This window comes from Diabrotica virgifera, chromosome 6 (genome assembly GCF_917563875.1).
Source record: "Diabrotica virgifera virgifera chromosome 6, PGI_DIABVI_V3a".
Lineage (NCBI taxonomy): Eukaryota > Metazoa > Arthropoda > Insecta > Coleoptera > Chrysomelidae > Diabrotica > Diabrotica virgifera.
Genome location: NC_065448.1, coordinates 140,988,900 through 141,011,587, shown reverse-complemented (window position 1 = coordinate 141,011,587; position 22,688 = coordinate 140,988,900). Strand labels below are relative to the sequence as shown.

Below are 22,688 nucleotides of genomic sequence, written 5' to 3'. Positions count from 1 at the left end.
TTCGTGCTAATGCACGATAACGCACGTCCTCATGTCGCTAGTATAGTGAATACTTACCTTGATGAGATTCAATTTACAAATTATATTGGCCATCACAATATAGACAATATCGGAGCTAAATCCAGCCGAGCATTTGTATAACACTTTAAAACATCGCAGTTGGAAAATTAATCCTAAACCTGTGACATGGGGAGGGCTAAGGATTGCACCACAAAAAATTTCACTTCACATGATACTTTTAAAATATGAATATTTTTGTCCGTGAGTGTATTTTTAGTTATCGAGAGGTAGGTAACCAAAAAATGCTCCAGACAACATTAATCATGAACGTTAAGATATAATCAACGATACAATTATCTATTACCTATCAATTTTGAAAAATTTTAACGATTATGTGGTTATAAGCTAATCCATTTCTTCAATATTCAACTTAAGGTGGATTAGTCCCAAATTTTCTTGAAATTTCACTAGGAGGATGTTTTCTCATTTATTTTCTATCCCCTATTTTATTGAGCTGTAACGAGTTTTTCCCCAAAAGTGCTTTATTTTTTGGTTATTTCACGTTGAAATATTCTATTTGGAATTTGGGGAATATGAACCTATTTTTAATTAGCTATAACTCTGCTTCTACTAGGTCTACAGACCTCACACATACACCATTTTTTCACTTATTTACTGGCTATATTTTTGCTAAGAGTGTTTTTTCGATAAAATACTTACTTTTTGAATTATTTTGCAAAAAACTGTCCAAAAACGTATTTGTTTTTTGTTGAAAAATGAACATATTCACTCACAAATAACTCTAAAAGTATTAACTTAGTGAAAAAATGTTATGTAACAAAAGTTGCTTATCTATTTCCAGACTTATTTTGAATGTATATTTTTTCACCCACGAGAAGGGGTGAAACTCACCTCCATAATATCACTTTTCTTCTTTGGCATGTTACCTATGCGTATGCCAAATTTCATATCAATCCAAGCGGTTCTTTAAAATTTGGAGCAAAGGCCGTGATACAATGTAGTACATTGGATTGTAGCAGTAAGGTCTCCACTAATAATTCTAGGTGAAGGCATTTTGTTCCGAAATGCCTTTCAAATCTTCTCGGGATAAATATATTCACACACACACTGGTAACTGTGTGCTTATAAATTTTTCATCCACGTAAATTGCTACACCTCCACTGGCAATATTTTGGTTTAATCTGTTTTTGAAGAAATATTCTTATAATTACGAAAGTTACACATGTGGTTTGGATTTCAGAAATGCCTATACACTTATTGCAGTATTAGATAGGCTCCTTCCTTTGGTATGGGATCTATACGTTCTGTAATCTATTTCCTTGGTATTTACCCTTCAACCATTTTTTTCATATTATTGCTTTTTTCGTTTAACCATTCTACAACAAGTTGATAACATACTGAAACTTTTTGTTTATTTAGCTGTTTTATTCTTCGTCCTTTTTCTAGGTTTCTTGCTGTTCTAGATTTAACACACATTATCTTTTCTTTTCTTTTCTTTTCTTTTCTTTTTATACATACATAATGCAAAATCATGTTTCTATTATTCATGTTAAAGAATAAAATGTTTCCGTTTTAGCCCTATTTAAAAATATAACTGGTGTTTATAGGCTTTTTCTGTTTGATCTCTCATTCCATTGCTGCCTCTTTATTTTCATAATTTTGATATTTCTTACATATCACGTAAACTGTTTTAAAGCTATTTTCTTCTTTATTTTAATTCTTTATTTACGGTAATGCATTATTTACCATAACCTCCTCATTGCCGGAGTTCCATCATAACCATTTTTATTTGCCTTATTTATGCTGTCTTTGATGATTACCTATTTTTCATCTGTGGTATTTTTTCTTTGTTTATAATCCTTTCATTGTTTTTATTTTATTCAATATTTTTCTACTTATAATTTTTCTATTGTGAATTTATTGATATATTTGATGCTGTATATCTCTTGGGCTGTATAATTTCTCCGTGATTGCCCGTTTTTTCACTTAAAGCGTGTATATATTCTAGATACTCCTCTACAGCATTTTGTTTCCATAAATATACTCACATGGATTCTAGCATTTTTGGTGGAAATAAGCCACAATTTTACTTTCAAATTAAGTTTATTTGACGTTTCGATTTCAACTTCGAAAATCGTTATCAAAATACAGAAACTCTATGCCCACGTTTTTTATATCCAAATATCTTAATAAATTGGATATACATATATGTACAACATTAATTTAATATTTCTTTTTGTCTTACACAGTTGTTTCCCATCGTCCATTGGATTGCTTTTTTGTTATTCGTCATTCTCAGTATGAGCCTGGAGGCGAAGTTATGACAAATAATGTTAGAAGGAATTCAAGAACTTACAATTAGAAGCCATGGAGGTGTTACCAGGAAAACGGTCCAATAAGTTTTCAATTAAATATCTTTTAGGAATATTTTTAATATTTTTCAATAGTTTTAATATTTCTATTAGGTTGACAACTTAAAAACTTTGACTTTCAGTTACCAGATGTCGTCAGACACCTACTCCATAAACGTCAGTTGCAATGCGGGGATAAGCTCTCGGAGTTTCGCCACTTGGGGCAGAGAGCAGAAATCCTACGCCTCTCTGATGATGACTCCAAATATAGTCGAAAATCGTCGATTTAGAGTGCTGGTTTTTGCTCTCTCTTCTAAGTGAAAATAAGACAGTATTGCCTTCGCATTGCAACTGAATCAAAATTGAATACATTTTTATTTCATTTTATATTAGTTTTACTCCTTTGAGCAGCTAGGTATATTTTCCGTTAGAATTTACCAGCTGAACAGACGAGGTCGTGAATTGTAAGTTTTTTAATTCCCTCTTGTCTTCTTCGCTTCAGCATCCATCTGGATTGCAATTTTTTAAAGCCATGGAGGTGTTACCAGGAAAATTGTCCAAAAAGTTTTCAATTAATATCTTTTAGGAATATTGTTAATATTTTTCAATATTTTTAATATTTTTGTTAGTTTGAAAACTTTAAAACTTTGACGTATACGTCAAATGACGTTGATATATACAGTATGTCCCTGTAAGTTTTATCCATATGGAAAACTTTTTTATTATTAATTTTACGAAAAAAAGTTATTCTCCATAAAAAGCTCTTCTTGGTCGAAAACCTAAGGTCAAGATAAAAACCATCAAATATCAAATTTTTTTAATATTATACGAGGTATGTCAAAAAGTTTGAATTTCACTCAAGAGTAAAGTAGCTTTACTTTTCACAATATTGAAAATTCCTATTATGAAAAGTTGCTTGGAATTAAAAACTATATTCTAGTATGCAATTACATCCTTCTAATTGAAATTTTTTTTTTTTGAAAAATTATGGATTATTACAAACATTATTTTCAGTTATTTCAATTCAGATAACCCTTTTATTATTAATTTTACGAAAAAAAGTGATTCTTAATAAAAAGTTCTGCATGGTCTAAAACCTAAAATACAACCATCTTATGTCAAATTTTATCAATTTTATACGATGTGTGTCAAAAAATTTGAATTTCGCTCAAGAGTAAAATACATTTATTTTTCACAATATCAAAACTTGTTATTATGAAAAGTTATTTAAAATTAAAAACTATGTTTGAGTATGTAATTACATCCTTCTAATTGAAATATTTTGAACTATAAAGGTACTTTACTTTTGATCTAAATTTATCTTTTTTGACATACCTCCTATAAAATTGATAAAATTTGATATAATATGGTTGTATTTTAGGTTTTACACCATCCACAACTTTTTATTAAGAATCACTTTTTTTCGTAAAATTAATAATAAATGAGTTATCAGAATTGAAATAACTGAAAATAATGTTAGTTTTCCATAATTTTTCAAAAAAAAATTTTTCAATTAGAAGGATGTATAGTCCTGTCGCCAGTGGGGGAACAACGGCCTCCTTAATTCAGGTGGACTTACCCAAGTTTTTTCTATGTATTTTGACCCGTAGAACACGAATTTTTTGGGTAACAGTCGATCACGATGTCGATAAGATTGTTATAAACAAAGAACTTGAGGAATCACATAACAGCAATTTTTCGCGAAACAAAACATTTTTTGTATTTTTTGGGTCATTCTAAGCAAAAAATTATTTTACAAGTTTTTTTGTAGGATGCATAGTTTTCGACATAAACGCATAGTTGAACTTTCAAAAAATCGAAAAATTGCAATTTTTAAACCCGAATAACTTTTGATTGAAAAATAAAATAGCAATTCTGCTTACCGTATTTGAAAGCTCATGTCAAATTCTATCGGATTTGATTACTTTCATTGCTAAAAATTAATTTTTTTATTGTTAAACAAAGCTATAAACACATAGTGATTGAATGATGTTTTCAATGCATTTCTCATTGGAAATCGAACGAGCAGGCGCGCATACAGACAATTTATATGTATAGACTAAGAGCCGCTATAGGTGAAAATTCTTAATCATTTTAGACACGACGGGACCCTATAACTTAAATAGTAGAACCTAAAAGAAAACGTTTGAGCACTGTGCCGTCACTTTTCAGTGGCACATGCGTCTACAGTGGCGCATCAAACTTTTCACTTATGGACGGGATACATAAATTAAAAAATACCCTCCCTCATTACTAGAATTTAATTTTTTTCATTTTTTTAAGTTTTATGTGATTAAGACATAAGATTCATCGTAATTTTAACCCACCACCCCCTTCTCCCTGCCCCCACCATCAAAAACTTTATTTTTCGATTTTATTTTTTTTGTGGGATGCAATCAGTTTTAAAATTTCAAAAAATTTACACGCATAATTAAGGCTTTTATAAAACATGTCTATTTTTATAGACCTGTAGGTTGAGTGTACATAATCTCAAAAAAATTTTAAAATTTTTTTTTTGAAAAAAAGTATATAACTTTTTTTGGAAATAGCTGCAGATCTAATTTTTTCTTAGTCTTGTGTATTTTATCAAACATTATATTTCTAATTTTTTTCAGATTTTTCTGTAACGTTAGTCACCTTCAAAAATCCAAAAAACTGTTTTTTAAGGGGGTTTTGGGGGGTTTGAACGTGTTTTTTTGATTTTTAAATATTCTAAAGAACTCAGTTACTTCAAGCTACATATAACCTATAAAAACAAAATTGATTTGATATATCATGAAGTCTATGAAATAGGGAAAATCCCCCAAAACCCCCCAAAAAACAGTTTTTCGGATTTTTGCAGGTGGGGAGACTTGCGGAAAAATCTGAAAAAAATTAAAAATATAGTGTTTGATAAAACACACAAGATTAAGAAAAAATTAGACCTGCAGCTATTCCTCAAAAAAAGTTATACGCTTTTTTGAAAAAAAAATTTCTTTTAATTTTTTGAGGTTTTGTACACTCTACCTATGGGTCTATAAAAAATGGGCATGTTTTATAAAAGCCTCAACTATGCGTGTGAATTTTTGAAATTTTAAAATTGATTGCATCCCACCAAAAAAAAAAAATAAAAACGAAAAATGAAGTTTTTGATGGTGGGGGCAGGGGGAAGGGGTGGTGGGTTAAAATCACGATGAATCCTATGTGTTAATCACATAGAACTTAAAAAAATAAAAAAAAATTAATTCTGTTAGTAAGTTCTGTTACCTTTTAATTTATTTATCCCGTCCATAAGTGGAAAGTTTGATGCGCCACTGTCGACGCATGTGCCACTGAAAAGTGACGGCACAATGTTCAAACGTTTTCTTTTAGGTTCTACTATTTAAGTTATAGGGTCCCATCGTGCCTAAAATGATTAAGAAATTTCACCTATAGCGGCTCTTAGTCTAGTAGATTACGTACATTAAAACGCATGGATTGGGCACGAGAAACACTATGTGTTTATGGCTTTGTTTAACAAATAAAAACTAAATTTTTAGCAATGCAAATAATCAAAACCGATAGAATTTGACTTGAACTTTCAAATGCAGTAAGCAGAATTGCTATTTTATTTTTTAATCAAAAGTTATTCGGGTTCAAAAATTGCACTTTTTCGAGTTTTTTTAAGTTCAACCGCGTTTATCTCGAAAACTATGCATCCTACGAAAAAACTTGTAATACCATTTTTTGCTGAGAATCACTCAAAAAATACAAAAAAATGTTTTGTTTTGCGAAAAATCGCTGTTATGTAATTCCTCTAGTTCTTTGTAACAATCTTATCGACATCCGGATCAACTGTTACCCAAAAAATTCGTGTTCTACGGGTCAAAATACATAAAAAGAACTTGGGTAAGTCCATCTGAATTAAGGAGGCCATTGTACCCCCCTGGCGACAGGACTAGTAATTGCATATTATAATATAGTTTTTAATTCCAAACAACTTTTCATAATAGCAATTTTCAATATTGTGAAAAATAAAGCTACTTTACTCTAGAGTGATATTCAAACTTATTGGCATACCTCGTATAACATTCATAAAATTTGATATCTGATGATTGAATCTTGGGTTTTGGACCATGCAAATCTTTTTATAAAGCATAACTTTTTTTCGTAAAATTAATATTAAAAAAGTTTTCCATATGGATACAACCTACAGGGACATACTGTATATCATTTTGTACACACCACTTTGTTTTTTGCTCTTGTTGTTCTTAATGTGTTTGCTTAACTTGTTTGTTCTGAAAGCTGGTGTTATTCTTTTCTTTTTTGGTTGTTTAACTATTTTTATTGATATCTTCACTGTATATGTAATAGAGCAGAAGACACTGGGTTTTTTCTATGGTTTTGGGAATAGTAATATCAGGGCTTTCTTATGCAGTTTCTGGTTTTTTGGTCGTTGCACTCATTGTTTACTGCTATTATTTTTTGACATGGGAATTTCTGCTGATCTATATAACACGCTATTGTAGGCTGCTAATTTATTTTATGTTGTGTAAGATGGAATGATGAATTGTGTACAGTTATATCAATATGGGTGGGCTTATGAAATACGGTGGGCGTGGGCCTATGAAATACTATGTTTGTTTTCCAGTCTGATAATTTTTAGTAATTAAATTTTTAAAAATACCTTTGATAAAGTTTGTAGTTCGAGTCTCTTTTGTAATCTTTCAAAATACAACAATAATTTTATTTTCAGCTATGGAATATTTTTCAGAAATTCTTTTCAAAATACAGCTAACTTTTGTAGCTGGAATATTATGTGTGCAACCCATTTTGCCACCTTTAGCGGCTTTTTATTCTTATATTTAATTTTAATTTAAATCTATATATTCATTTTTATTTTTTCTTTTATTTTGTAGATAAAGCACTCTCCGTTAGTGCCATTGATTCACATTCAAATTGTGATGAAAATGAAAGGTAAGTGCACTTTATTCAAAATCTAAATACCATTATTTTTAATAAAAGTAAGCACTTGTTTACTTTTGTTTAAAAAACCACAAACAGAATCTACAGTGCTTGAGCTAAGTGTCGGCCACCATTTTATAATATCATTTTAAATGTTATAAACATTTTTTTTAACTGTTAAACACATGGCAAGTAATATTTTTTAAGCCACGTTTATGTTAGTTTTACCGAAACCTACATGATTATTTTTTTTTATTTTCACAAATATCCCTGATCAAACACTAGTAGTATTGGGGTTATTAACGAATGGACATGCACAATCAGTAAGATACATGTTATTAAAAAATAAAACTTAAAAATTTTGTATACAGGGTGTATGGAGTATACTCCCTATATAAATTTTGTATACTCCCTTCTATACGCTGATGATATAGTTCTAATCACAGACACAGTAGAGAAAATGCAGAAACTAATAGATATTTGGCAAAAAGAGATACATAAATTAAAAATGGAAATGAACCTCAACAAAACAAAACTTATGATAATAAATGAAGATGAGAAAAGAGAAAGGAATACTAATATAATAGTAAGGGAAAAAGTAATAGAACATGTATCTACTTTTGAATATCTGGGAAATATAATAACAGATGATGGGAAAACCGACTTGGCAATAAGTAATAAACTGAAGAAGGCAACTAGCGTGTATTACTCTTTAAATAATACAATTTTTGGAAAGTCAGAAATAAGCAACAAAACTAAACTCAGAGTATATAACAGCATAGTAAATCCGCTAATGACATATGGGGCGGAAACATGGATTGTCCAAAAGAAACATGAATCAATGATAAACGCGACGGAGATGAAATACATGAGAAAAATAGCCGGAGTTACGAAGTTTGACAGATTCAGAAATGAAGATATAAGAAGAGAGTTGGAACAAGAACCGATAATTAGGAAGATCGAAAACAAACAATTAAGCTGGTTTGGACACATACAACGAATGGAGCAAAATAGACTTACAAAGAAGGTACATGAAGCCAAAATGGGAAACAAAAGAAAAAAGGGAAGGCCGAGGAAGACATGGATGGACCAGATCCAAGATATAGGTGAAAGGAGACACATCAGTATGAGGGATATGAAGAACCTGGCCACCAATAGAAGCAATTGGAAGAAGTGGATAAAAGGCGGAACCCGACATCCGACGCCCTGAAGGGCACTAAGGATTATGAGAAAGAAGAAGAAGAAGTATACAGGGTGTTTCATTAATAATTTTCCATATAGTAACTGGAGAAACTTTATCACAAAATACGAAGATTTAACCTAAAACACTTAAATAAAATGTGGTTCCTTACTGAGTTACAGGGTGTTTTATCTAAAAATTTAAAAATTATTTTTGCTCAGCATTTTAAAACTATTCGACGTATCCTTTTCATACTTGGCAAAAAGTGCGACTACTAGACACTCTACTAAATTGTGATAAACAAACGTTTCTAGCTACTACCAGAGGCGTGCGACAGGGGATGGTGAATGGTTGGCCCTTCTCAAATTCTACGCCACTGGAGGAATTACTATTTAAGTGCCATTTTTAGATTCTACAATACTTTGTACGTAAATAATATACTCTTAATTGGTAACGATAAAGTCATTAGTTTTAGAGATATTTGAAGTTAAATATAAAACGGCACAGTTATTTTGATTAATTTATGATATGATTCATAATATGATTAAGATATAAAAATTATTTGTACCCAGTACTTTAAAACTATTTGGCGTATCCTTCTCATACTTGGCAGAAAGTGTAGATACTATACACCCTACTAAATTAAGATAAATAAACGTTTCTAGCTATTACCAGAGGCGTACGACAGGGGATAGTGGCTGGTTTACCCTTCCCAAATTCTACGCCACTGACGAAATTGTTATTTTAGTGTAATTTTTTGATTTTGCAGTAGCTTTTATGTAAATAATGGACTCTTCATTCGTAACGATAAAATGATTAGTTTTCGAGATATTTGAAATTAAAAATGACGCGACACGATACACTGATCAAAATAACAGTGTCGTTTCATTTTTAACTTCAAATATCTCGAAAACTAATGACTTTATCGTTACCAACGAAAAGTATATTATTTTCATGGAAAGTATTGAAGAATCCAAAAATTGAACTAAAATAGCAATTTTGCCAGTGGCGTAGAATTTGGAAAGGATCAACCATTCACTTTCCCCCATCGTACGCCTCTGGTAATAGCCATAAACTTTTGTTTAACATAATTTAATAGCTTGTACAGTACGTATACTTCCTGCCAAGTATGAAAAGGATACGTCGAATAGTTTTAAAATGCTGAGCAAAAATATTTTATAAATTTTTAGATAAAACACCCTGTAACTCAGTAAGGAACCACATTTTATTTAAGTGTTTTAGGTTAAATCTTCGTATTTTGTGCTAAGGTTTCTCCAGTTACTATATGGACAATTATTAATGAAACACCGTGTATAGTTTAGTTATTCTGAGGTTCTTCGTCTTGATGTGCCTATCCGTGACGAATGTTGGCGATCATCATGTCAATCTTTATCTAATCTGCAGTAGCGCGGAAATGCTGCACCGATGTTTCGTTTAACAAGGTTCTGAGATTCTTCAACCAGGATATTCTTCTTCTTGAACCCGGCTTTTCAAATATTTTTCCTTGCAGGATAGCTTGTAGGCCATAGAGCATAATATCTGGATTTATTTTGCATGATGTGCCTGAAGTATTGTAATGTTCGAGATTTAAGGGTGGTCAGTACCTCTCGGTTCTTCTTCATACTTCTGAGGACCTCCACATTTATGACTCGGTCAGTCCAAGGGATTTTAAGTATTCTTCGAAATAGCCACATCTATTATCTTTGACTTTCTTTAGTTTTTGGTTACTAAGATTCATTAAACAAGATAAGAGTCTACGGCCGATGTTAGATTATGCGTTTTGACCGGATGCGTTTCCGCCGCATCCGGTGAAAACGCATAGTGTGACAGATCGGTCCGGTTGCGTTGGAAACGGATGCGTTTTGAGTCACCGGTATGCGCTTACAAACTGCACCAGACTAAACGCATAGTGTGACAGGTCGGTCCGGTTGTGTTGGAAACGGATGCGTTTTCACCGCATCCGGTCAAAACGCATAATGTGGCATCGGCCTAATGCCAATATTGCTATTAATTTTCGGAATATGGGTTTACTCCTGAAGAGCTCTTAATTTATTGTTATGGATCTTTAAAATCTTGAATTACTTTGCTAACGAGTCTATTAGTTTGCTCCCGTAGAGTTCTAAATGCGACTGAATGCGGGCTTCAACTCCGAGGTTTCCTACACTCTTCTGCAATTTCAGAATAGTTGTGTATACCTATTGATAATATTATTATTGTGTGTTTCTAATAAGCTCAAGGTTGTCCAAAGGTGTTTCTATTATTGATTCTTCTTCTTCACTTCAAGGATTGGGTTTCATGACTGTTTAGTCTTGTCATATTCTTTGGGGCCATCGCAGCTTTCTTCATCCGCGTGCACCTACATTTTACAACCTGTCATTTTTTCAATACGTTCTCTCCATTTTAATTTATGTTGTTGTATTATATTATTCGTTGAGAATATATTTAATTCAGCTATTACATGTTCATTTCTGATTTAGTCTGATGCAGACTGATACTACATTCTTCTTGGCACATCCGTGACGAATGTTGGCGATAATCATGGCAATTTATAACTTATCTGCAGCGGTGCGGAAAAGCAGCACATAAGTTTTGTTGAACCAGGTTCTGAGATTCTTTAACCAGGATGTTCTTCTTTTTTCTGGACCTCGCTTTCTAAATATTTTTCTGTGCAGGATGGCTTGTAGAAGTTTATATCTGGATTAATTTCGCATAATCTAGGTATCGGAAGTATTTTAACATTCGAGATTTGATGGTGGTCAGTACCTCTCAGTTCTTCTTCATTCTTTTGAGGATCTCCTCATTTGTGACCTGGTCAGTCTAGGGGATTTTATGTATTCTTCGATATAGCCACATCTTAAATGCTTCTAATTTTCTGCACATATCGTCGTTCAAGATTTACGATTCAACACTATAAAAAAGAACAGACAAGACGTAGCATCGCAGCATTCTTACTTTATGCCAAGAGAGACTATGGCTCTTAAAGAAAGTTTCCATCCGATTGAAAGTGGATCTAGATTTTCCTATGCGCTCTCCTATCTCTTGGTTGTTGGTTCATTTTTCATATACCGGGTGTCCACTTATATTTTCCCCCATTTTAACTGCCTATAACTTCTAAACGGCTCAAGATAGAAATATGCGGTTTTCGCTGAAATGTTTTATTTTGGTAAAAGTTTTGTCTGAATGGATTGAATTTTTTATATCGCTTTCAAATACGAAAACAGAAATGGCGGATTTTTGAAAAAAACCTTCTTGACTTTTTTTAATGGAACACCCAGTATATTTTTTTGTAAATTGAAAGAAAGATCATTCACCTATTCAGCAATTTAAAGTTTTTCAAAATCGGTTCTCAAATCACTGAGTAATTAATTTTTAAAATGAGAGGTGCAACGTGGATATCACATACCCAAATAACATAACTAAGCAAATTGGTACAGTATTTCTCATGATCATCTTTCAGTGCGTCACAGTTTTTCGATTTCTTTCTAACGCATTAAATTGTATGTGACAGAAAAAAAGGCACGTCGGTGATTACATTTCGTCGGTGATATTTTTATAACATTTTTTCTAGTTATTCTAGTTGTCGATAGATGGCGCCATAATAAAAAAATAATTTTTTTTAATTAGATAATATTACAAATATAATCTGTATAATTTATAAGACTATACAAATCAAAGAAAATACCATTTTATAAATGCAAGAAACACGTTTGATTTGTTTTTATTCCAAATTGAAAATAAAATGTGACAACTGTCAGATTTAACTAAAATGTCATGTTAGAATAAATGTCATAAATGTGTATTATCACGGACTTACCCCTTTTCCTATCATTTGTTACGCACTGAAAAATGATCATGAAAAGGACAATATTATTATGTGATTTCCACATTGCATCTCTCATTTTAAAAATTAATTGCTCACTCATTTGACAACCGAATTTTAAAAAATTTTATATCGTTGGATAGGTAAAAGACCATTTTTTCCAGTTACAAAAGAATATACTGGGTGTTTTAAGAAAAAGTCAACAACGTATTTTTTTCAAAAATCCCCCATTTTTTATTTAAAAGCGATATAAAAATGGTCATTTATTTAAAAATTTGAAAAAACAGTCTTTTACCTATCCATCGATATAAAAATTTTTAAAATCGGTTGCCAAATGACTGAGCAGTTACTTTTTAAAATGAGGGAAGCAATGTGGAAATCACATAACATAATATCAATTTTCTTAGTTATGTTATTTAGGTATGTGATATCCACGTTGACCTCTCATTTTAAAAATTAATTACTCAGTGATTTGTCAACCGATTTTAAAAAACTTTATATAGCTGGATAGGTAAATAACCTTTCTTTCAATTTACAAAAAAATACACTGGGTATTCCATTAAAAAAAGTCAACAACGTTTTTTTAAAAAATCCGCCATTTTTGTTTTCGTATTTGAAAGCGATATAAAAAATTCAATCCATTCAGACAAAACTTTTACTAAAATAAAACATTTCAGCGAAACCCGCATATTTCTATCTTGAGCCGTTTAAAAGTTATAGGCAGTTAAAAGGGGGGAAAATATAAGTGGACACCCAGTATTACGGTGCAGAGGTAATTGTAGGATTTAGGATATTTTTAGGGTCTATGGTTATGTCGTTCATGTATTCTATCTTACATTGACATGATATAGTGATGGAGTTTTATGACACAATTAAAATAATATTGTTGTTTACAGACTTTATAATCAGAACTTAGGATACCATTTAGATGGATAAAATATAAATAGTTCATAGAAATAAGGAAAAAAATATCCTGTATGATAACCCCCTCCAGGACAAAACCAAATTTATTGAGTAGTATGGACATCCATAATAATAACCCATATGTTTACTGCAGCCGATTTTGATGATACACAATTATAAACAAATAAAGATCAAAAACGGTAAATTTTCGCTTTTTTTTTGTCTATTAACAAAAAGTTAAGCATTTTAAACAAATTTAACAGTAAGAAACTCATAAATTGTATAAAAACTTCAATATGGCGTTCGCTGAACATGTTTATCCTTATCTATTGGTTGCTTAGAAAATTGCAAAATAAATCATAAATTTTGAGTTTTTATAAATACTCATAGCGGATATATGTAAAAATTAATTTAGAACCTTCTTATTACACGGAATACTGAGACTTCTGGTGCTTAAACCATACCCTAAGTCTCAAAGCAATTGGTCAAATAGTTTAAAAGTTATTTGATTTGTTTATCCCAAATTAATTTTTTTTGCAACACTATGGGCCGGTTGTTCGAACGCTAATCAACAATAATCACTATCAAATATTTAATTACTGTCACCAAAACTGTCAATGTCACCTTTTATTGGGTTGCTGAAAACATAATTGATTATAATTATGAGATTATTTAATCAATTAACATAACAATTATTAACATAATTTCATAATTGTAATCAATTATGTTTTCAGCAACCCAAACAAAGTTGACATTGACAGTTGGTGACAGTAATTAAATATTTGATAATGATCATTGTTGATTAGCGTTCGAACAACCGGCCCTCAGAGTCAGAAAATGATGAAGTTACAGTATTAATTTGGGTAGTTTATGAAAGAAGAAGATTTATACTATTAATTTAATTAAAAAAAATGACAAAAAATAATTCTAAATATTGCAAAATTATTTTGCAAGAACATGTGAATAAAAAAATGTGTATAAAAATTCAGTCTTTCTAAATATGAAAAAATAATTTTTCTGCGGGTAACGGTTAAAAAGTTATTCTTATTCTTTATAAGTAATCAAAAAATTTACACGTTTTTGCAAAATAGTTTTACCCTGTTTAAAATAAACTTTTGTCATTTTTTTTTTAAATTAAGTTAATAGTATAAGGGCCGGTTGTTCGAACGCTAATCAACATTGATCACTATCAAATATTTAATTACTGTCACAACTGTCAATGTCAACTTTGGTTGGGTTGCTGAAAACATAGTTAATTATAATTATGAGATTAGTTAGTCAATTAACATAACAATTATTAACATAATTGATTAACTAATTTCATAATTGTCATCAATAATTATGTTTTCGGCAACCCAACCAAAGTTGACATTGACAGTTGTGACAGTAATTAAGTATTTGATAGTGATCAATGTTGATTAGCGTTCGATCAACCGGCCCTTAATGTTCTTATTTCCTAAACTGTCCGATGTATTACTGTAACCTCATAATTTTCTGACTTATAGTGTTGCAAAAAAATGAATTTGGGATAAACAAATTAAATAACTTTTAAACTATTTGACCAATTGCTTTGAAATTTAAAATATAATTAAAGCACAAGAAGTCTCAGCATTCCTTGCAATAAGAAGGTTCTAACTTAATTTTTACATAAGTTATGAACATTTATAAAATCTCAAAATGTATGACTTATTTTGCAATTTTCTAAGCAACAAATAAGGATTGACGGATTTAGGAAACACCATATTAAAGCTTTTTATATGATTTATGAGTTAGTAATAGACGAAAAAAGCGAAAATTTACAGTTTCTTGATCTTCATTTGTTTATAACTATTTATATCATCAAAATCGGCTGCAGGAAACATATAGGTTATTAATATAGATGTCCATGCTACTAAAAAATTGGGTTTTTGCCTGGAGGGGGATGTGTCACGAGAAAAACCTTATTTCTCTGGACTAAAAATAATACATAAAAAATTGTTACAGTAATTTTAGTATTTGGATCTTGTCATATTGTGATAGGTTAATCATATATACTTTTATTTTTAGTCCCTCTATATGGTACGATTTCTGTCTCAAAATTAACTCACCAGAAGAAAGCAGAAAGCAGTATCAGCCGGAAATATGGAAAAGAGTTTGTCCCCAACCATATTGTCCTTCGTACAGGAAAGTTACTAGGATTATAGCTTTAACTTTAATAGGTCTCTTAGCTTGGTGTGTACTATACGCAATAGTGGGTGAAAGTGCTGCGCCACCTAAAGGACAGCTATTTCAGTTAATTGTTTTGAGTATATCTGCCCATTTCGGAGGATGGTTGTTTGGATTAACAACTTTACCAGCTTTAGTCGGAATGTTGTTTACGGGAATAGCATTGCAGAATTTAAATATTGTCAACATAGACTCTTCTTTTTCTCATCTCAATAAACATCTAAGGTAAGCACAAATATCTATACCTACATATTTTTTCATTTAATAGAAAAATTATGCGTTTAAAATTGATACTATTTTATAAAATAATAATAAAAATAATTGTTAAAATCCAAAAAAAAACAAATCGACTGCATTTAGTATATAAAACTAAAGAGTTCAATTTACAAGAAATATCTCAAACTTTTAGACAACTTACTTAAGTCGTCCTCTTATTCCTTACAATGTCGAGGTAAATAGAGTAATCAGTGGAGTAATGGAGAAAAAGGAAATTTTTTAAGAAAATTTAAACATGCGTTCTGTAATTTGATCTTATTTTTTTTTTCAAAAACCATTCTAGCCCAGTAAATGAACGGGAAATACGGCGATATCATGTAATTTTCAGGGGCAACTCCGAATTACATGAAAATTTGGATTTAGGTTCTACTTACCTTCCACTTCAAAGTTTAATTTGTGCCGTTGGTTGCTTTTACTTGGGGGGTGACAGTCACCCCTTCTCGGGGGTGAAAAAACATACGTTCAAGATAAGCCGGAAATGGATAAATTGACTGATTATACGCAATTTTCGTTCTATATACTTTTTTTTACTTAAGTCAATATTTTTCGAGTTATTTTTAATAGTAATTAGAGTTAGTACTTTTATTTTTCGACAAAAAACCATATTTTCAGACGGTTTTTCGCAAAATAACTCAAAAGTAAATATTTTTAGCAAAAATGTAGCTTAGATAAAAACGAAAATAGTTGTGTATTCGTGAAGTCTATAGATCCAGCAAAAGCAAATTTGTAGCTCATGAAAAATACTTACGTTTTTATTCGTCCAATTCCAAATCTAATATTTCATCGTGAAATTACCAAAAAATTAAGCACTTTTCGGAGAAAACCTATTTAAACTTTTTTAAACTGTTTAAAAAAGCTTTATTTTAATTGTTTATAAAAGTTTCTAGCATTAAAAATAAGCGAGTTATAAAGTTGACCTCTTTTTTCTTTGGTAAAACATCTTGAAAATCTCCTCGTGTTTAGCTCCCCAAATGAAATTAATCGTTACCGCTTTACAAACAATTTACTTTACTTATCTTTTATATGATTTGTCAGTCTCACGGGTTTAAAGTGCTTATTTTGAAAGGGTTATAGTTCAAAAGGACTCGAACGAGTCACTAATCACGAGTGTATGAAAACTTTGAACAGTCATATATCTTAACCAAATTTTGACTTACAGAAAATCAAAATGAAACCAGCATATTTATAACAGCAAAACCTACATTTTTTATTCTTTGAAATATTTCGTATCGCTAATACTTTTTTAAGTTATTTTGAAAAAAGGACATTTTTCCCAAAATTTTTAGAATTCTTTTTTTTATTATAAATCCAATTTTTTTCTAAAATAAACACTTCAAAGCCAGTAAAACTTACAGATCATATAAACAATACACATACATTTAAAGTAAATGGTAAAGCGGTAACGATTAATTTTATTTAGGGTAGATAAAAATAGAGTAAAGCTTTTTTTAAACACCTTAAAAAATATTAATGTTTTTCCCGAAAATTGCTTAATTTTTCGGTGATTTGACGTTGAAATATTCGATTTGGAATTAGACGAATAAGAATGTATTTTTCATGAGCTACAACTTTGCTTTTACTAGGTTTATACACTTTATTGATAAACCATATTTTCCGTTTTTTTATAAGCTACACTTTTGTTAAGTATATTCTTTTCGATAAAATATTTACTTTTTGAGTTATTTTTTTTATTATAGTAGTTATAGGTTATAGTTATTAAGTTATTTGCGAAAAACCGTCTGAAACCGTAGTTTTTTTTTTGTCGAAAAATAAACATTTTCAATCACTAATGACTCGAAAAGTATTGACTTACATAAAAAATTATATAGAACGAGAGTTGCTTATAATCAGTCAATTTATCCGTTTCAGGCTTATCTTGAACGTATGTTTTTTCACCCCCAAGAGGGGGTGACTGTCACCCCCCAAGTAAAAACAACGGCACAAATTCAACTTTGAAGTGTAGGATAAGTAGAACCTAAATTAAAATTTTCATGCAATTCGGAGTTGCCCCTGAAAATTACACTTCATAACGGTAATTTACTAGGCTATTCATGTTAAACCCGTCCAACTTTTTAAAAATAGAAATAGCACTATAATAAAAAGCTATTGTCGAAGAAAAACGGTGCATTTAAATTCTGGCGGATGTGCTTTTAAATATACTTCTCATTTTTCCTTAATAGTTATTTATGATATAAGTGTTAAAAGTACAAGTTTAACCCTCCGTTAGTCGCTATCGGTGTCACACACCGACTACAAAATTATTCATTCGGGATTTACAAAATAACTGGTTTTTTCTATCGCCACTTTCTGTACCTCTTCCTATCAACTAACCTCGTGTAAGTATACATTCTTACCTACTTGGGTACAGTTGTGCGAGTTTTATAGCTATTTTCGGTGCAAGACTCCGTAGCGACTAACGGTGTGGTTATTACTTTATTGGCATAACTTGCAGTTCAGGTAAAGATTTAGCATCTTATTATTGCATTTTATTGGTAAGTTTTGGTCAAATCTTATTTAGTCCTTTGAAGCCGAACAAAAACGTTTATTGGAATTATGGGAAATGGTTCCTAGCGAATATTTTTATATTACAAATAACAATATGTATATTGTTATACTTGGGTTTTTCATTTTATATCTGTTCTTTTTCAATAAAACGTTTTCAAAAATATTTTTCAGTCATTCCTATACACAATATAAAATACAGTCGAAAAAATGAAAGTATACCCATGAACGATCACATCAATCACTTATTTTGTATTTGCTGTCTTTTTCTATAACAAACGTTTGTTATTTATAGAAAAAGACAGTAAATATAAAGTAAGTGATTGATGTGATCGTTCATGGGTATTCTTTAATTTTTCCGACTGTATTTGTATGAATTTTATACCAATAACTATTTTTTTAGATTGTCGGTCTCTGACACCGTAGCGACTCTTGATGCTCCGTTTATCCTAGCGACTAACGGAGGGTTAAGGCACGGATGTGAAAGTGTTCGCAGAATGAGCGAAGCGAATTCTGCAATTCATATGAGTGCCTTAAAAATGTACTTTTTAACACGTATATCATACAATATTTTTTCTACAAACGTCTTGTATATCAACAAATATACTGTATTCATTCTCAATTACAGGACAATATCTACAAAAACTTTTACTTGAACTTGACGGACATTCCATTTTTTATATTTTTCTTGACATTACATCAAAACTGCATATACTGTCAATACGTAAATCATAACAACTATAGAATAATAACATCTACTATTATTGTTGTATATTCTAACAAATTTTAATAGTTTTCTCTACAAACGTGTTAAAAATGCAATAATACAGTTTAAATTAAATTTTAAAAAACCTTTTAAACCACCTTTTTCAAATTGCGCAAGTTGTACTATTAATATTAATGTTAATAAATGAAATATAAATATTTTGACGTTTCACAATTTGGCAATTCACTTTTAACTGCAGTGCCTTATATACTATATTATGCAACGAGCATTTTATAATGGTCATTATCATTATGAAGCGAGTATGAGGGATACAAAACGAGCCGTATGTGGCAAGTTTCGTATAGAGTACGAGCTTCATAATGATAATTAAATGCAAGCTGTATACACTATTTTTCTAAGATCATTCACAACAAAAAATTTATTCAAATTTATTAATTTTGTAACACAAAGAAATTAGTTTGTCAGTTTGACAGTTTGTTTACATATTGAGAACTGTCAAAGCGTATGTATTTGACTCGCCATTGGTCACTGCGTGTGTACCACCTTTATTGCGAATGCCATATCGCGATTTTATTGGTTAAAAATCTGTATCCTAATGAAAATCTGTATCATAATGAAGTTCATTATAATACAGGTAGTGACATCATAATTGATATATTATAGTATGAAAATAGAAATTTTTTTTAAAGCACTAGTGATTTAAAGTTGCATTTTTAACGCTCCTATGGAGTGCTAAAAATTGCATTTTTAACACGGTTGTAGAAAAAATATATTAATCAATAATTCCTCAAAAGAGGAAGTACCTATGTAATTTATTTATGAATACAATAATTCTTATTGTCTTTTAGTGCTGTTGCTCTAGTAATCATTTTAACTCGAGCAGGATTGGACCTAGATCCCACTGCTGTTAATAGACTTAAATTTACCGTACTAAAACTATCAGTAATTCCATGGACAGCAGAAGCTTGTTTAACTGTTATTTTAGCCAAATTTTGGTTAGGTACTAGTTGGAAATATTCAATATTATTAGGTAAGTACTACATAAATTGTTGATTATAATTTCTAATAATGTATGTACGGAGTGAGTTTTATGTTGGAAACCCTCAATTATTTCGGAGAGGGCTTGCAGAATTTTTATAGATTTTGGTGGGTTTTATAGATAAGTGCGGTTTTATAGATTAATGCGGCTTTATAGATTAATTCGGTTTTATAGATTAGTTAGTTTTATAGATTAATGCGGCCGATAATATAGTGCTAAATACATTGTTGTCAGATTTTCCGTTTTTCTGGAAATCTAAGGAACTTTCTTATTTCAAATAGAACACTTTTTATTTTTTTGCGTTTTGAGGTCCATATGAAATACTGATTATTTTTCATGTTATATTCCCTATACCTAAATGCCATAATTTCGGAGTTATTCCTACATTTATTAAAAAAAATTAAACAAATTATAAAAATCAATTTTTTCGGCCCGAGTAAACATTATTTTGGGTTGTTTGGATCATTGGGAACAAAAAAGATATCTTGTAATGTTTCTCTAAAATTAACCGTTTCCGAGTTATAAACAATTTAAAACTGAAAAAAATCGTACAATGACGATATTCAAGATTCAAATACATAAACAAATAATATTTTTAAAACTGCGAAGTACCCAACTTCAAGTTCAAGCCTTATTTTATTAGGTACCGATAAGTAATTTGGGCTTGTTTCATTTTAAAACATTGTTTTTTAGTTGTTAATGCAGCGCAATCGCCCGTCCTCTCATATGTACTCCATTAACAATTAAAAAGCAGCGTTTTAGAATAAAACGAGCCAAAAAAGCTTATGGCAAACTATTAGAATATGACTTAAGCTTCAATTTAGGTATTTCGTAATTTCAAAAATTTTATTTTCTACTTGTGTTTTTGAACCGTGAAAATCGCCATTACTCGATTTTTTTCAGTTTTAAATTGTTTATTAGGTACTCGAAAACGATTAATTTTAGGAAAAATTACAAAAGACCTTTTTTGTTACCAATGATCCCAATAATGTAAAATAATGTCTAGCCGGGCAGAAAAAATTGATTTTTATAATTATTTGTTTAATTTTTTTTTATAAATGCAGCAATAACTGCGAAATTATGGAATTTAGGTATAGGAAATATAGCATGAAAAATACTAAGTATTTCTTAAGGACTTCAAATCGTAAAAAATATACAGGGTATTCCGTTTGAAATAAGAAAGTTCATTACATTTCCAGAAAGACAGACGATCAGACAACAATATAATTAGCACTATAATATCGGCCGCATTAGAAAACCTCTACCTACCAAAATCTATAAAAATTTTGCGAACCGCTTTCGAGGTAATTGAATGTTTTCAGTAGTAATAACCCAAGGACATTGATAATTGTTCGAAAAAAGCTTGAAAAAAACAGATTTCGAAAGCTTGTTGCTTGGAAACAGACCGACGCCGTAGGCGGAGGTCTGTTGCCTGTAAGCAACAAGCTTGAGAAAGTTGTTAAAAAATTTTTGAGCATTTATCAATGTTCGAGGGTTATTCGGATAGAAAATTTTTTGCTGGTTATGAAAAAAAAAATACAGAGCAGAAACAATTTATTTAAATGTGTAATTAACAAAGGAACAATTAGAAAAATTTAATGAAGATCCAGACATGTTAGTTTCATTAATATTCTCATCAGTATTACAACCAAATCGTGACATTTTGAAATATTGAATATTTGAAATGTCAAAATCGAAATGAAACGAAATGTAGGTATCCATAGCTACATGATTGAGTGAAAACAGCCCATGGGATCTGTTTTCAGTATAATGTTGGTTTTATTGGTTGTATTCAATCAGATGACCACAAATTAATTGATTTCATTGGATTTCTAATTGAGCAAAAAATTTTCATAGATACAACTCACTCTGTATATTATTTTCTAATTAAGGCATTCAATTATTTATGCTTCTCGTTCATCCCTCCCCGCTACAGTAACAATAAGGCTCGTTATCTTTTTAGCAGTTTCTTGTAGCTTACATAATATGGACACACAACACATACCCAAAGATTAACATGCAAAACTAATTTTCCTTAAGAATGTGGTACTGTTTTTATGTCTTCAGCATTCGGCTATGTGAAATGAAAGCCAGGAATCTTTTTGAAATAACGTGTAAAATAATGGAGGCTCTAGAGATATGGGCAAACTGACGAATGTTGATGATATCGTGGATGGACATAGTGACCATTGAAACAGATTTGCAGCGTCAAACAATGAAAGAGAGGTTCTGAATACCATAAAATGGAAAATTGGAGTGCTTTGCCCACGTGATGAAAAATACTAAATAAGAATAATTAGTTACTACATGTAATTAAAGAGTTAGACACAATTTAGGTCAACTGAGGAGAAAGTAAAGATCATGATACTGGTTGCCAATGTTCTTGAAGGACAAGGCGCTTAAAGATAAAGGAAAAAACTGTAGCAACTGCTAAGGAACAACACTTAAAAAATGACAATAATAAAAATGTTTGTATAATACTACTAAAAAATAAAATAATGCAAATAGAAAATAGTTTAAAAGAATTACAAAGTAGATTTAGGTAGGTAAGAGGCATACAAGGCGATATATTCCCAGTGAGCAGAAACAGTATATATCTGAAGAAGAAAAGTATATATTTTGATGAAGGCGGATACATTGAAGAAGATACATAGAGAGAGCTTTCGAGAAGGTATCACGAAACAATTATTGGCCATACTGCAAATAAGAGACAAAATAAGTAGCCCAAAGAATATAATATA

General features: G+C 30.6%; 1 protein-coding gene across 6 annotated transcripts in view; it reads left to right on the top strand.

Moving 5' to 3' along the window:
* The window catches only part of LOC114325317 (sodium/hydrogen exchanger 9B2), a 195,533-nt gene that overhangs the window by 136,987 nt on the left and 35,858 nt on the right, over positions 1-22,688 (top strand). For all 6 annotated transcript variants that reach the window (XM_050653219.1, XM_050653221.1, XM_050653222.1 and 3 more), the window contains 3 exons: positions 7,250-7,307; positions 15,245-15,628; positions 19,757-19,938. In XM_050653219.1, the coding sequence (XP_050509176.1) occupies positions 7,250-7,307; positions 15,245-15,628; positions 19,757-19,938 (624 nt within the window). The remainder of the gene's footprint in view (positions 1-7,249; positions 7,308-15,244; positions 15,629-19,756; positions 19,939-22,688) is intronic.